The 15,250-nt window shown below is 38.7% G+C and overlaps 1 protein-coding gene across 3 annotated transcripts in view; it reads left to right on the plus strand.

Annotated features, from left to right (window-relative positions):
* Positions 1 to 15,250, plus strand: part of NAV3 (neuron navigator 3) — an 835,897-nt gene that overhangs the window by 675,893 nt on the left and 144,754 nt on the right. For 2 of the 3 annotated variants that reach the window (XM_033431322.2, XM_049694975.1), the window contains 2 exons: positions 7,834 to 7,942; positions 8,610 to 8,993. In XM_033431322.2, coding sequence (XP_033287213.1) covers positions 7,834 to 7,942; positions 8,610 to 8,993 — 493 coding nt within the window. Of the gene's footprint in view, positions 1 to 125; positions 1,477 to 7,833; positions 7,943 to 8,609; positions 8,994 to 15,250 lie in introns of those variants that run through there. The other variant, XM_049694976.1, reaches the window with a different exon arrangement.

The raw sequence follows: 15,250 nt of genomic DNA on the forward strand, positions 1-15,250 counted from the left end.
GATTTGTGCTTTTACAGCACAAATCCCAACATTCAGAAGACAGATCTGCCTGTTTCAGCTGCCTGCAGCTACAGAGAATTAGTCTGTCGTTCTCTGTCGTGGAGTGTGTGTTATGTATGTGAGTGAGTGTGTATGTAGTGTGTGTGTGTTTCTCTCCGTATCTGAGGCGGGGTAGCCGAGAGCGATTTAAACATGCATAGGGTTAATCGTGGAGCATCTCATTCAGGCTTGGCTTTGAAACCTGTGGCATGCTAGGCTGGACAGCCGCTTCTGTGCCTCTGTTTTAATTTAGCAGGATGTTTGCTGCCATGGCAGCCAGCAGCATCCACTGCAGCAAGGAAGAGCCATAGATCTGAGAATGCAGGTGGAATACTAAAACATGAGAGGCGCGTGCAGGGCTGGCTTCAGTGCTTGATCTGCTCTTACGGGGCTCTGATGTGGAGGCTCTACATGCTGCACCTTGTCAGTTCCTCTAGAGTAAAGGGCTGCAGACCCAGATAGATCAGTGAAGGGCTGGTGAGAGGCAGGGAAAAAAAGCAAAGCCAGAGACATCGCTGGTGCTTCACTACCTCGCGTTTGGGAATACAGAAGCGATAGAGGGAAATGTGGACCCATCGCCCTGCTGAGACATGTGATTGGATAAAGACTGGAAAACGTAGTTGGCTTCCTGTGCTACTTTTCAGCTGGAGCAGTGTCTTTGATGAACTCTTTTCTGCTTCTGATATATACAAGCAAAACGTTTGTAAGTACTGCTGATGAGGGGCATGACATGGCAAGCTGAATTGTGGGCAACTCCTTGATTGTACTATAGCTCTAGAATCTAACGTGAATGTTTGAGCCTTGCCTGAGCTTTTATTGAAGTGCAAGTGTTAATTAAAACCAAAAGGGCCAGTTGGCATCTCAGTGCAGAAAGACAATATGAAGTCCAATTGAAAAAGAAGAAGCCAGTAAGGAGAGCCATGCAGCGGCCAGCTGAACTCTCTGTGTTTCACAGCAAAGTAAGGCCAAAGGGAGCTTGCCTTCAGAAGCAAAAGTCTCTGACCAATCTGTCCCTCACCAGTGAGGGGGAAAGGCGACCCACTGTGCGCATTTCCAACTGGTTTGGAAATGCCGCCAAGGCCAGCCAGAGAGAATCCAGCTATGCAGAGAGGCGCTCTCTGTCCAGATTCCTGTCAAGGTCCATGCAGTCCCTGTACCACACCAGGGGCCCAGGGGCCTGGAACCTGCTGCCCACCAGCCATGCAGGCAGTGAGAGCTTAGAAGAGTGGTCTTCCGGAAAAGGCTTGGAAGGTGAGAGTGATGAAGACAGCCGGTCCGAAGATGAAAATGTGTCCTCCAGGCCTGGCAGCATCGGCAGGAGCTGGGCCGAAGAGGAGGGAGAAAGCTGCCTGCGGGAAGGCACAGCTCATCTGGACGAGGATGTGATCCTAACAATGCTGGGCGACCTGGAACAGGCCCTTTACACTGACTTGTTAGGTAAGTCGGGTCTGCTCCTAAAAGGAGGATGGAATTTTCAGAAGCTGCCTCTTTGCGTAAGCCAAATAGCTTCTGTTCTTCTGACTGATGTTTTCGAAACTGTAGTTACTCAAAACAATTTTAAATTCCTTGTTTCTTGAAATGATTGTCTTCAGAAAACTGAACTGTGAGAACTAGTTGTAAAGTGTATATGGAGAAAGTAAATAGCAACCACCTGCCCTGGGCATTATTGGCCTAGAGTCTAGTACACTCTAGACATCCATAAATAAGTGTTAACATTTTAAAACTCCAAATTTGTTTTTTACTTAGTCATTAACGGGGCCTATTTATTCAACTTCCCTCAAGGCGACCTCACCACAGATTTGGAATGAAGAATGAAGGACCTCGTGGGTAAATTTTTGTATAGTCAGGTTTCTTCTGCTGCCTCAGTGGTGTCTGAATAGATGGCCTTGTTTGTACCTCGGTGACAAGTACCATACATTCTAGTTATACTTGAAATGCAGAGGCCTCTTCTGACAGCTCTACTCACTTACTTTTTTTTGAAGTGTTGGGCAAAAAATACTTCTGAGTGTGTACATTATAACTATTTAAATTACTATGTAGATGCATGTGAACTGTTCTGATACTTTACAAAGTAGGCCTGTTTGATGACATGATTCTTAGGAGTAACTTCTGATAATAATCTTTAATTAATTAGATATGACAATGTCTGAAGTAATTCTTCAGTCTTGCCACCTGCCTGAATAGCTAAACTGTATACGTTTTAATTGTTATATCTAAGTTCAGCGCTCTACTGTAGCATATTTATATCATATGGTGCCTTCTTCAAAAAGTCATAAGCATTAAACCATTGACCACATCCTCTTTTATGTCAGTGTGTATTTCCACAAAGGACTTCATATAGGACTCTTTAAATTCCAAAGAATTAAACCAGACCAGTGATCCCTTTGTTTCTGATTCATACAACTGAAGCCAAATATAGGTTTGTTTTTATTCTCTATGTAGACCCTCCTGTTACAAGAGGTTTTATGAGATTTTCTGGAATCTTAGTGAACCAGCTTTAAAAGAAGAAAGCTTAGAGAGACAACAGAGGTGAATATTGCTCAATTTTTCTTGTTAGTTTAGCTTTAAAAGAGTAATGTTTCCACAGTTGCGGGAATAGTGATTTCTGAATCTGAACACACCAGGTGCTCAGACACTGAAGATTTACTTCTTCACCATTGTGTGCTTTCCGTGATGAACTGCTTCTCATAAAAAAAAAACAAAAAAACTCTGCATGCAGTATGAAGGCAAGAGGGGGAGTCTTAATCCTTAAGAATCTTTTTTCGTTTCCTGATCCTCTGAAACGGTAGAATCAAATAATATTTGTCCTTTGCCTTGAACATGGTAGCATTTATCTTGTTCTAAGTACCTCTTATGTAAGTATTTTCAAAGATATGACCAGAGTAAAGTCCCCTGAAAGCATGTGTTGGTTGTTCTGTTAAATTATAGCATGCTGTGGCTGGGTGTGTATATGACATATGCCTGTTTGTACATAAATAACTTGGAGCATTACTGTCAGAGGGTCATCTCTCAATAGGTGTCTGTGTATTCCATGGTTTTTAAACTGAGCATCTGCTAATTTATTTATGGGATTATTCTCCTTAAGGCTTTTTTCTCCCCCAGCATATGCCAGTATTCAAAGATGCAAATGAGAAAGTAAGAGGAAGAGTTTATTCAAATAGCTCTGATATGAATAATCATATCAGGATAATGAAGCATTGCAATGCAATTCCCTAAATAATGATGCATGTTAAGTTGGTAAATATATCCAAGCCCACAGCACACAAGAATTGCAGGATTTCTGCTACGTGCTTGACTAGGTTCTGCTTCTGACTCAAAATGGCTTCTTCCAAGTTAGTTTTTAGGCAGAGTTCCCTGAGTTCAACTCTTTATTCTTGGATATCCTAATAAATCAGACAGAGTAGGGTCTGTTCTATAACTATATAGGAGAATATTTAAAAGGTAGTGGTAAAGCTGTTAGCCATATTTTGCTATTTTTCCCCCAAAGTGTCTGGTTTAACCTGATGAGTTGAAAAATTTTCTATCCAACTCACCTTTGGGGTCATCCACAAAACTAGGGTGATTTCTCCAAATAAATCAGGCAGCTGTACTCTAAAAAATAAAATTTGTAATATAGCTGGTGTAGAGGACATAATTCTCTGTGAATCAGGTTCATTCATATGTAATTTGATTTCCTCCTAAAAGATGACAAAGGCTGGCAGTGTTATTAATTACAGTGTGTGTAATTAAAGCTTGAAAAGTAAGGGCAGGACTGCACAGATTAAATGGTCTGTCTGCCATTAAGTAAAAACGCAAAAGCACCAAACTGAGCCTGTTACTCTGTCCTAATAGAAGAGATGTTACAAGCAAAGAGGAAGTAGTTTGCACTAATGTGAAAAACTCAAAGCAAATTGCAGAATATGCCGTTCTGGAAAATGTGTGTAAGCCCTTACTATTTTGTCTGACAGGAGGCTTCTTCCAGGAATAATAGCTGGCTTTGAGATTATAAAAGTGAAAGGGGATACGTTTTTGTGACTAAATTTCTCATGTGCATTTTTCTGCTAACTTTTATTTGTTACTAAGTGTTTAATGGTATTTGCGCTTTTACATTTGGCCTTTTCACAGTTGTGATTCCCTCCCTGCCCCCATTTCTCTATTTATTTATGGGATTTGGATACAAATTTACAGGATATTTCAGGCTTGTGCAATCCTTAGGGGGGGTTGTAAGTGCATTTAACTTTATCTTGCCTTTCGTGGGTCATTGAGAACATTTGCTGCGAGAAATTTTGATTTGGTTATTATCTTTCCTGACATGAATGAGGCAGCAATTATGTTTTGCTCAGTAAGTGTTGGGAGGAAAATGTCCATTTGTCTGATTGTCATGAGTGGTGCAGTGTCATGAGTAGATGTCATGAGGAGAAAAAACAATGGAGAGAGAGAGAGTGATGGTTCTGAAACATGAGGGAAGCTGTATAAAGAAACAGTGGATTCAATTGGAAGAATCCAAGGATCTAAGATGCCTGTTGGATTGGAAGAAGGAAATTTAAAAGGAGATAAAGAAGGTGTTAAAAAATACTGAGTGAAATGGAATGTCGGAAAATACACTGTTCTTAAAGTTTATGTAAAAAAGATATTGGAAGTAATTCAAATATCAGTGTTACTAATATTATGCAATTGGCAAGTAGTTGAGATGCAGCTTGATTACAAAGTCAAAGTTCTCCCCAAAGGAAGGGGCTAGGAGATAGGAGATAGGGAGCTTGTAATGGTGTATTTTTGGAACTTGTGTAAGGGCAATGACTTGCCTTCCTTACTCCCTCCAATAAAAGTCATCTCAGCACTTTCTCCTTTAAGACTTTTCTCTTACCATCACTTAGAATCTTAGGCTTCTCTACTGTGTGAAATCTTTACTGTATATTAGCTTTAATGTGTCTCTAGTTTGGTCTCATCCTTCACTGTTACTTTTGCCATTTTAAGTAAAATCTCTTCTTCACCTCTGCCTTTCCTTTGACTGTAATGATATTTTTTTCTGCCCTTCAAGATTTTCCTTACAAAGCCTTCTTTTTCTTTCAGCCTACTGCCAGATTGTTTGGAAATAAGAGGTAGACTTCTTTCTAGCCATTTCTCAAATATGCTGTGTTATATTTATGAGGAGAAGGATGGGAAGAATTTCCAGAGAAAATATAATTAGAGTCTTAAGGATTATTAACAGTTCTGAATTTTAAAATAATGTTAATCTATGAGGTTAGAAATTGTATGACTTGAATTAGGGTTAGAAAAGTTGTGCCATGTACAACATATTCTTATTTCTTTTTTTTATTTTTTTATTGAAGTATAGTTGATTTACAATGTTGTGTTAATTTCAGGTGTACAGCAAAGTGATTCAGTTATACACACACACACACATATATATTCTTTTCAGATCATTTTTCCATATAGGTTATTACTAAATATTGAGTATAGTTCCCTGTGCTATACAGTAAGTCCTTGTTGTTTATCTATTTTATATATAATAATGTGTATATATTACTCCCTCCTCTGCCACCTTTCCCCTTTGGTGACCATAAGTTTGTTTTCTCTGTCTGTGAGTCTGTTTCTGTTATGTAAATAAGTTCATTTGTATCATTTTTTTAGATTCCACCTATAAGTGATATCATATGATATTTGTCTTTCTCTGTCTGACCTACTTCACTTAGCATGATAATCTCTAGGTCCATCCATGTTGCTACAGATGGCATTATTTCATTCTTTTTTATGGCTGAGTAATATTCCATTTGTGTGTGTGTGTGTGTGTGTGTGTGTGTGTGTGTGTGTGTGTGTGTGTGTACACAGGGAAGTTAGGGAAGTTTTTCAGTGCTTTCTAAATCTGAAATAATAATACAGTTATTAAGCATTTCAATCATTCAAATAATTGGTAAATTAAAAGGAAGAGATTTGCAGACTGGCAGCAGAGTGGTGGTTGTTTTGGCAACCATTCAAGATGAAAGATAATGAACAGTATAGTAGTGTTTGGCTGAAGAAGAAATTAGCATTTGTCTTTCTGAGTGGCTGCCATGGTAAAGTGATATAAAATTATTCATTTGGTTTCAGAGCCATTGCGACCCCTGGGTGGAAGTTAAATGGGGGCAAATCATTATTCGTCCTCAGAATTGTTTTTATAATGAAACCTAATTGGCCTAATATTGGAAAGAGTCACCTCTTACTGGAGAGGAGGAAGCCTTTCCAATCTTGGAGGTTTTAGGCAGAGACCCATGGCCACCTCGCTAGTGACACAAAGAGTTTTCCCTCATTGGCTGAGAGGTGATGCAAGACAATCTCTGAAGTCCCCATCAACTCTAAGATTCTACTATAGATGTTAAATGTGTGCATCTGTTGTGTGTGGTTTTTTTTTTTAACGTGGCGTGAATATTGTGGAAGAAAAATGAACAGGTTGAATATCTCCCTGTATTCTTAAAACTGATGGTAGATATGCATCTTGACTTGTCTATGTGACAGTTTTCATAGTGGAATTTAATACATGCCATTTTCTACCTTCACTTTTCCTTCTTTTTTTCTTTTCCTTCCATCCCTTCTGCATTCCTTTCCCTTCCCTACCATCCCCTCCTTTGCCATCCTCTTCCTTTTCTTTCTTTCCTATACCTTCTCACCCCTTAATCCATTCATTCCCCTTCCTTCCTTCCCTTTTTTTATTCCTTCCTTCTTTTTATTTAAAATTCCTCGGGCTTCCCTGGTGGCGCAGTGGTTGAGAGTCCGCCTGCCGATGCAGGGGACGCGGGTTCGTGCCTCGGTCCGGGAAGATCCCACATGCCGCGGAGCGGCTGGGCCCGTGAGCCATGGCCACTGAGCCTGCGCGTCCGGAGCCTGTGCTCCGCAACGGGAGAGACCACAACAGTGAGAGGCCCGCGTACCGCAAAAAAAAAAAAAAAAAAAAAAAAAAATTCCTCATCACTGGACATCCTCCTGAGTCCAAATTGAACAGAATTAAGACTATGTTTCCTCTCCTTCCTTTCCATGTTGTTCTTACTATCCAGATTCACCAATTTCAATGGCCACTGGCCTGGGAATTATCACATGGCCATAAACAAAATGGTTTAATGACACCTCTGCCCCCAAATGACAGATAGAGGTTGAACAAGGCCAACAGTTGTCACCCTGGCAGAGCTGTTTATTTTATGTGTAGACTTATTACTGGATTAGATGCCTAAGACTTTACTGGCGCTCTGGTGTCACATGTGGATATTTTGGTTCCCTGTAGAAAGTGGAGAAATAGTTTAAAATAAAGCTATCCAATTCTTGGATCTTGGTTCATGAGTCTAATAAAATAAAAGACTTAAAAAGATATTGCTTCTATGAGAAAAGGCCTCTGTCTGATTCCCCAGAGTATAAATGTATACTTGCTACATAAGTCAAGTTTGTCTCAGCTATTCTGAGCACACTTTGAAATAGGTGATTATGAAAGTAATTAGGATCCAGATAGTTTCAGATATTTAAATTAAGCTTAGAAACATGGAGCACTGTACAGTATATTTCCAAACGACTCTCTCATTTTGCAATGATTAAGGTCATAGACCTACGAAATACTGTTGTATTATCACCACTTCAGATTATCACTTGTAACATTACATTTGTTTCTATTCACATTTTATTTGTAGAAAAAAATTATAATTTCAGATAATAATAGTCATTTGGAATTTTCTACCTATCATTTTACTTTTGCGAAAAGGAACTCATATCTATATCTATATTATAATTATTCAGATTATTCACAGGACAGTAAATGGCATGAATAAAAAACTTATTATTATGTTACTTTTCTAGGTGAAGACCCTGAAACAAGAAGAATGAGAACAGTTAAAAATATAGCAGATTTGAGGCAGAATTTAGAAGAGACTATGTCCAGTCTTCGTGGGACCCAGATAAGTCACAGGTCTTCTTCAATTCTGCCTATTTGGGGGCCAATAAAGAAAAAATTACAATTAAGCATTGAACTTCTTGTAATGATAAAGAAGGAATTTTAGTTTTCCTTTACTGTTTTCTCACTTAAATTTTATATGACAGTGAACTGGTGACTTCTCAGCCCTACCCAGTGATTTTTTTCTCCTATCCATCTCTTCTTCAGTATAATTTCCCATTTAAACTGAATTAGCTACTGAAACTAACACCATCACTGCTAAATGGATTTTCATGCCTGCCTCAAATAACAATGGTGGAAGTTGTAATTAAAATGCATCTGAGGAGAGGTGGTAGAGAGTCTTTCAAACATAATTGTAGTTAACTTCCAGAAGAGTTCTGGGAGGGCTACAATGGGTTAAATTAAGGGTTGGTTGAGAATGTGAAACAATATTTTGTTTTATCCAAAATGTAATGATGGCGTTTCTTTTGAAAGCAAAAAAATCTGTGATGAATGCCCCTTCCTACATTTTGATACCTGCAGAGGTGTTTAGAATCTCAAAATGAATGTATAATTTGACTTTCATGAAAATGGACATACTTCTAAGAAATGACTCTCAACTGTAGGCGTTCCTGTCTTATGCATTCTGGGTCTATGGCCCCAGGTGAACAGAATATAGTGATTTCTCTATTTTATTTGACAGCACCCTGGAGACAACATTTGACAGCACTGTGACGACGGAAGTGAATGGCAGGACTATACCCAACTTGACAGGTCGACCTACTCCCATGACCTGGAGGTTGGGCCAGGCATGTCCTAGACTTCAGGCTGGAGATGCTCCTTCCCTGGGTGCTGGCTACCCTCGCAGCAGTACCAGTCGTTTCATCCACACAGACCCCTCCAGGTTCATGTACACTACGCCTCTCCGTCGAGCTGCTGTCTCTCGGCTGGGAAACATGTCACAGATTGACATGAGTGAGAAAGCAAGCAGTGACCTGGACATGTCTTCTGAAGTCGATGTTGGTGGATATATGAGTGATGGTGATATCCTTGGGAAAAGTCTCAGAGCTGATGACATCAACAGTGGGTAAGTGGCCCTGGGCCCCGGTCTCTAACAGAATTGCATAAAGAGAGGTGGTCTACTACAATGCAGTAGCTGTAGGAAGGGGATATAGGTTAGTTAATAAAGTCATTAGAAAATGTGAGAAATCTAAGGTTATTTGGGGGTATTTCAGCCTTCTCTTCTAATCATTCATGAACAGTAAAATGTCCAAAATTTCTCTAAAGTCTTTTCATTATAATCCATTAACTTTTTCTATTGTTAGTTCAGAGAAACACATGTGCCCTGTGTTTTTCAGAGCGATTTTCACATGCTTCTTAAATAACAGATTTTGTAGTGAAGGACGTGGGAAGGAGATAGGAGGAGTTTTGCTGAGCTGCTTGATTTTTTTTTGGCTTGTCAAAGCTGCCTGTAACTGCTTTGAGGAACACAGATTTTCTAGCATTCTTCAATTATATACCTCCAATCTGACTTGAGAGAAAATCATTTTAGATCTGAAAATTTCAATCTATTTATTCTCTTTTGATGGCATCAGATTTTTTATGTTAACCCCTGCTTTCCTTCTGTTTTCTATTACATTCCAAAAAGAGTTGTGATTATAAAACTCTCAAAAGCATTTTGGCAACTTGGAATATTTAGTTCAATCTGAGGATGAGCCCCACTGGAGGAAATAGGATATTCAATTAAAACTACTTCTATTAATAACTGTAGTTGACACGTTGAAAATTTATTACCTACTTCACTCTTTTTAAGCGCTTTAAGGACATTAATTCATTTAACCCCCTCCCCACCACCAACCCTTATGAGGTAAGTATTTTTATACCTGTTTTACAGATAAGGAAACTGATCCCACTTGGCCCCAACTGTATTAAAGCTAAGTAAAGACTAGACTTGCATTAGGACTCAGATACATCTGACTTCAAAACCTAGGCTCTATAATAAAAGGAAAATCTTCCCAACTAACTTTATCTATATTTTTCATGTGAGTCCAGGTTTTTACCTCTTCTTTGTCCTTATGCATCTGAGAGGACTGGTCTCTGAAATCATTCTTCTGTACAAGTAACCTTTCCTGACTTCAGTCATGAAAAGCTTGTTTGAATGGGAACAAGACCTTAAAAAGTACAAAAAAACTTTTGATCAGACTTAACAGCTCTGCTTTGATATCCTGATACCCACCAGTTCATTCCTGGTGGCCACCTTCTCTGAGTTTCTAAAGGTCTAGAATTAGGGAGACAGGTTATTGTTAATTAGGGTAGGAAGCAGTTGAGTTGCCCCTGGAGTTGGAGTGTCTAAATTAAGTTTCTTTCTACCATTTTCTATCTGCCAACTCCTTGAGAGCTTAATGTATCCAAATTCCTTTCCATAATAAGGATAAAATTGCAAAATCTTCATGAAATTGTTAAGAATGAAGAAAATAACCCATAAAATTGCACTTAGCACAAAGCCTGTCACAATATGTGTTCAGTAAATTATCATCATCATCACAATTATATTTTTATCAGTAATAATTATTAACCTAATGATTAATAGCCTAATAATCATAGGATATGATCTTATATAGGAGATAGTAGAAATTATGAGAAGTGTGAAGAATCCTGGGAAAAGAATAGAGAAGAGAGATCATGAGCTGAATTATGTATGTGTGTATGTATGTATGTGTTCAAAAATATTTGTTGCATTCTTCCTATGTGCCAAGCAACATTCTAGGCACTGTGTGTTCAGTGGTGAACAATATGGACACAGTACTGGCCCACATATACTCACGTTAGTGTTTTTATATTTTTATAGTTGCTCATTTATTCGATAAATGAATAGTAATATGTGTACATATGTATGTATGTGTGTATGTATATACATTCTTAGATAAGGGGTTTTTGAAAGTCATTTTTTAAAAAACTGAGTTCTGCTTATAGTAGTATATTTTACCAGCATACCTATAGTCAGGAGCATTTTGTATTTTCCAGGACTCTAGCGGTATTAGGCAACTAACTTCTGTAACACAGAAATCTCAAAATCTCAGTAACTTAACACAAAGAAGTTAATTCCTCCTTCACATAAAACCCCTCCTGGTGTTTCTGATCATCAGTTGGGAACTAAGATGGATGGTAGGTAACTCTGCTATTATCCAACCAGACTGCCGACGTCACCCTGGGTGTTGATTTCAACAGACAGATGACAAAAGAGAGGAAGAACCATGGTGTAAGAATAGTTCATATGTACCAGGTCTGGAAGTGGGGGTTATGACTTCTACCCACATTTCCTTACCCAGAACTGCTGCAGCCCCATCTCACTGACAGCAAGGCCAGGAAACAGTGTTCATCTTTGTGCCCAGGAGGAAGAGGAAATTGGTTTGATGAGAGCTGGCTAGTCTCTGCAGAACTAATGAGAAATTTTTAAGATACTGGTATATTCTTTGTACTTCCTACTTGTTTCCTGCCTCACTGGAAACCTGATTCTCACGTCTGTTCTCAGTTTTGTTCTCTGTTGGCCTTTCAGAGGAGGTCTTGAATAGTCCCACAAATGAGTCCATGTAAGAACGCATTAGTGGTCTGCATGCTTTGTGTTGAGTCTTTCATACTCAGTGTCTAAAGCAGAAGAAGAAGAAGAAAAAAAAAAACTAAGTAAAAATAACACAAATCCTATTTGAAAACTTCCTCTGATGATGTTTACCTGCTTGGCCTTATACATGTTCTCTTTCCCATGGTAGAGTACAGGACACTGAAATTTAAAGAATGACTCAGAGTTCTGTCCCCTGGATGGAGCGTGACTAGACGTGGTCAGCAGGCAGTGTCGCCGGTCTCAGCTCAAGGGTGACTGGGGTGTTATGGGGAGGACACCCAGGATGTGCTGTACTTCCTCATTGCTCACCAGCAGATGTAGTGTACCATTGTCAACATCAGTGGGATGCAGCCCGATTTGTCAGCCTAAAGTTAAAAGATAGGAAGATATCCCAGGGGAATTTTAATTTGATGTTTTCTTTAAGAAAAAAGGGCATAGAAAAGTCTGTGCTACAATTCACGAAAAAAATTGAATCACAAAGTTAACTGTCTGTTCCCAATTTTTTAAAGTATGTTTTAGTGATTAAAGGGACAAAAAAGGCTCAAAAGACAAAGCAATGAATGAAGATGTTTAATCTTGGATATTCTTCTCATGCAAGAAGGAATGTCATGAAGTAAATGGGAAAGGAGTTTCATTTTTTTTGTTGTTGTTGTGGTACGCGGGCCTCTCACTGTTGTGGCCTCTCCCGTTGCGGAGCACAGGCTCTGGATGCGCAGGCTCAGCGGCCGTGGCTCACGGGCCCAGTCGCTCTGCGGCACGTGGGATCCTCCCGGACCGGGGCACGAACCCGTGTCCCCTGCATCGGCAGGTGGACTCTCAACCACTGCGCCACCAGGGAAGCCCGAGTTTCATTTTTTTCACGTACTTCAGGTAGAACTCAGAAAATTAGTTAATCGGCATTCTGAGAATTCGAGATTTCTTGAAGCATGCAAAGCCTTATCTCTTTCTTCTCTTCCAAAAATTACTTTAAGCACTTGGGAATGTGAATCTGCCAGTAATTAGGAATTAGTCAGAGGAAGGCTTCTTACTTATAATGAATCTCTTTGAAAAAGTCTCCATGTGTAAAGCAAAAAAAAGGAACACCCTGGAAAACTGGGGGAAAAGTTACATATTTTAATTGGGTGGAAATTGAAGTTATCTGCAGGTGTCACAGTGATAAATAGTTGGGCCAAGAATATAACCTAAAATCCTACTTTAAATGGCCCAAACGCAAAGTAATTTAATTCTGGAGAATGACACTTTTTAAAAGGGAAGTGGATACTTTAATGCTGCTTTAATCCCCTGATGCTCCCACAATTCTGCTTTAGGAAACTTTGTGATAACTGAAGCATTCAAGACATTGGGAAGGGCAGGGTTACTTGAGTTGGGTTAAAAGGATGTACATGGGAAACCACATATTCCTAATCACAATGCTTCTATTCATTTCATATTCAAGATATGAGAGTTATTTTTAGTGAATGTAGAAATGCTAATGGAAAAAATAGCCAGTAACGTTAGTCAACACTTATATAGCACTTATTATGTGCTAGGTCACCATAACTGTAAGAGATAAGCATATCATTACTATCTCCATTTTACAGATGAAACAACTGAGGCATGGGTAGGTAGAACTCAGAAAGTTAGTTCATTGGCATTCTGAGAATTCAGACTTTCTTGATGCATGCAGTGCTGGACTTGAACTTAAAAGCAGTCTGGCTCCAGTCTGCACTCTTAACCATCTTGACATACTGACCCTGTGAAGTTGTCTACATGTCTACTTGCCCACATTTCTCTCTTAGGAGTTAATTTTTACAAACAAACATAACAGAGCTTCACAGCAATCATTCATTATTAGTATAGTTTTCTTAGCTAGCTAGCACCTCTGATCAAGGGGACAATCCTTAATATTATCTGTGTTCATGATCTGTGTTCTAAGCGCTGAACCAAAGTTCCTTAGAGGTTAAAAACACACACACACATTTTAGATGCCCTGTGTTTTCATGTCATAACAAATAGCTAATTGTTATATACAGTTTCTGATATAAGATATTGAATGTAAAAACGGAATTCTAGGAAGATATGGTAGGGGCATAGGTGAATCTTTCCAAATAGCCACAAAAATAGACAAAACAACTAGATAGCAAAACCATGGGGAAAAACCATGATCGTTGTTGAAAAAAGATGATGACAAGGTATCACCTCAAACCCCAGGTATAAGCAATGAAGGACAAACAGTCAGGAGCCAAAGGAGCAGAATGATATCAGCATCTGTGCACGAAGAAACAGAAGGTGGTAGTGGGGTGTCTGATAACACTGAGAACAGAAGAACCACAAAATAGACAAGAGAAACGGACTAGAAAACACACAGGGCTTATCTGAATATAGCAACTGAAGCTGGGAAGGTTTTGACCACTTGACCAGCCAGAGACAGTAAGGGCTGAAGGTCACATCTGAAGGGAGTGGAGCAATCTTGTCCCCATGTATTCATTAAACTCTCCAGCCACAGCTCCCTTCCAGGACAGGACCCCACACTGAGGGAAAACTTCCAGGAGTAGAAGCAGACTGAACAGGATGTAGCAATAAAAGTGAAGATAGAGAAGGTCCAGATAAAAGTGGGAGATGGGAACAGAGTCCAAAAATCTCAAAAAAGCTAATTATCACATTCTAAAACACTACACAAAAATAACAGAAGCATTTACCGTGTGTGGTTAGAAAGGTATCTAGATCAAGTTTCTTTTTATTCTGAAGAATTAATTTCACATAAAAATAAGTAAGAGAAAAATGTCAGGATAAAACCCCACATAAGCCACAAACATATACAAGACGTACAACTAATAAAGGTTTACTATCAATGGGGAAAGAAAAAAATAAAACTAAATATAGAATCCAATAGAAAAATGAGCAAAAGTCATAAACAGACATTTCACAGACAAAACATAAATGGCCTATAACAAAGTAAAAATGTGATCAACCTGCTTGGTAATCTGGAACTTGTAAATTAAAGCCAACATGAGAATTCTTATTCATAGACAAGTAGAAGTTTATTCTGAAAATATTTTGAAAACCCTTAGGCATTGACTAGTAGGGTTTGAATATGTGCATGTATCCCTTTTGACCCAATGATTCCTCTCCTAGATAGAGACCTTTGACAAGCTCTTGCCTGTGAGCATAAAGAAATGTGCATATACAGATGTTCATGGCAGAGTTGTTTGTAACAGCAAAAAATCTAAAAACAGCTCAAATGTCTGTAATAGTCAAACAGATAAATAGACTAGTGTGCTTGTAAAACAAAGCTGTATAACACTAACATTAAAAATGCAATAATACATATCAAGATAGATGATTTGCAAAAATGTAACTTAGAGTGAAGGAAATAAGTCACAAAAGAATATATACAGTGTGATTCAATTTATATGAAGTTCACATGCATGAGATGCTAATCAGTGTATTTTTAGGAATATATGCCCATGTGGTTAAACCGTAAAGGAATGCTTAACACAAAATCCAGGGCAATAGATATCTCTAGTAGGGAGGTTTAGAAATGTAGGACTGGAATGAGCCTATATGGTCACTGAAGAAACTGGAAATGTTCTCTTTCTGAAGCCAGGTTATGGGTACATGAAAACTGATATTATTTTTTAATTATTTAATGTGTACTGTTACATTTTATATCTTGCAAAAATATGATGTATTTAAATATGAAGCTTTTTTTGAAAAAGCATGGAGTTGCTGTGGAGGTAGAGTTG

The sequence above is a fragment of the Orcinus orca genome, chromosome 11 (assembly GCF_937001465.1).
Source record: "Orcinus orca chromosome 11, mOrcOrc1.1, whole genome shotgun sequence".
NCBI classification, from domain to species: Eukaryota; Metazoa; Chordata; class Mammalia; order Artiodactyla; family Delphinidae; genus Orcinus; species Orcinus orca.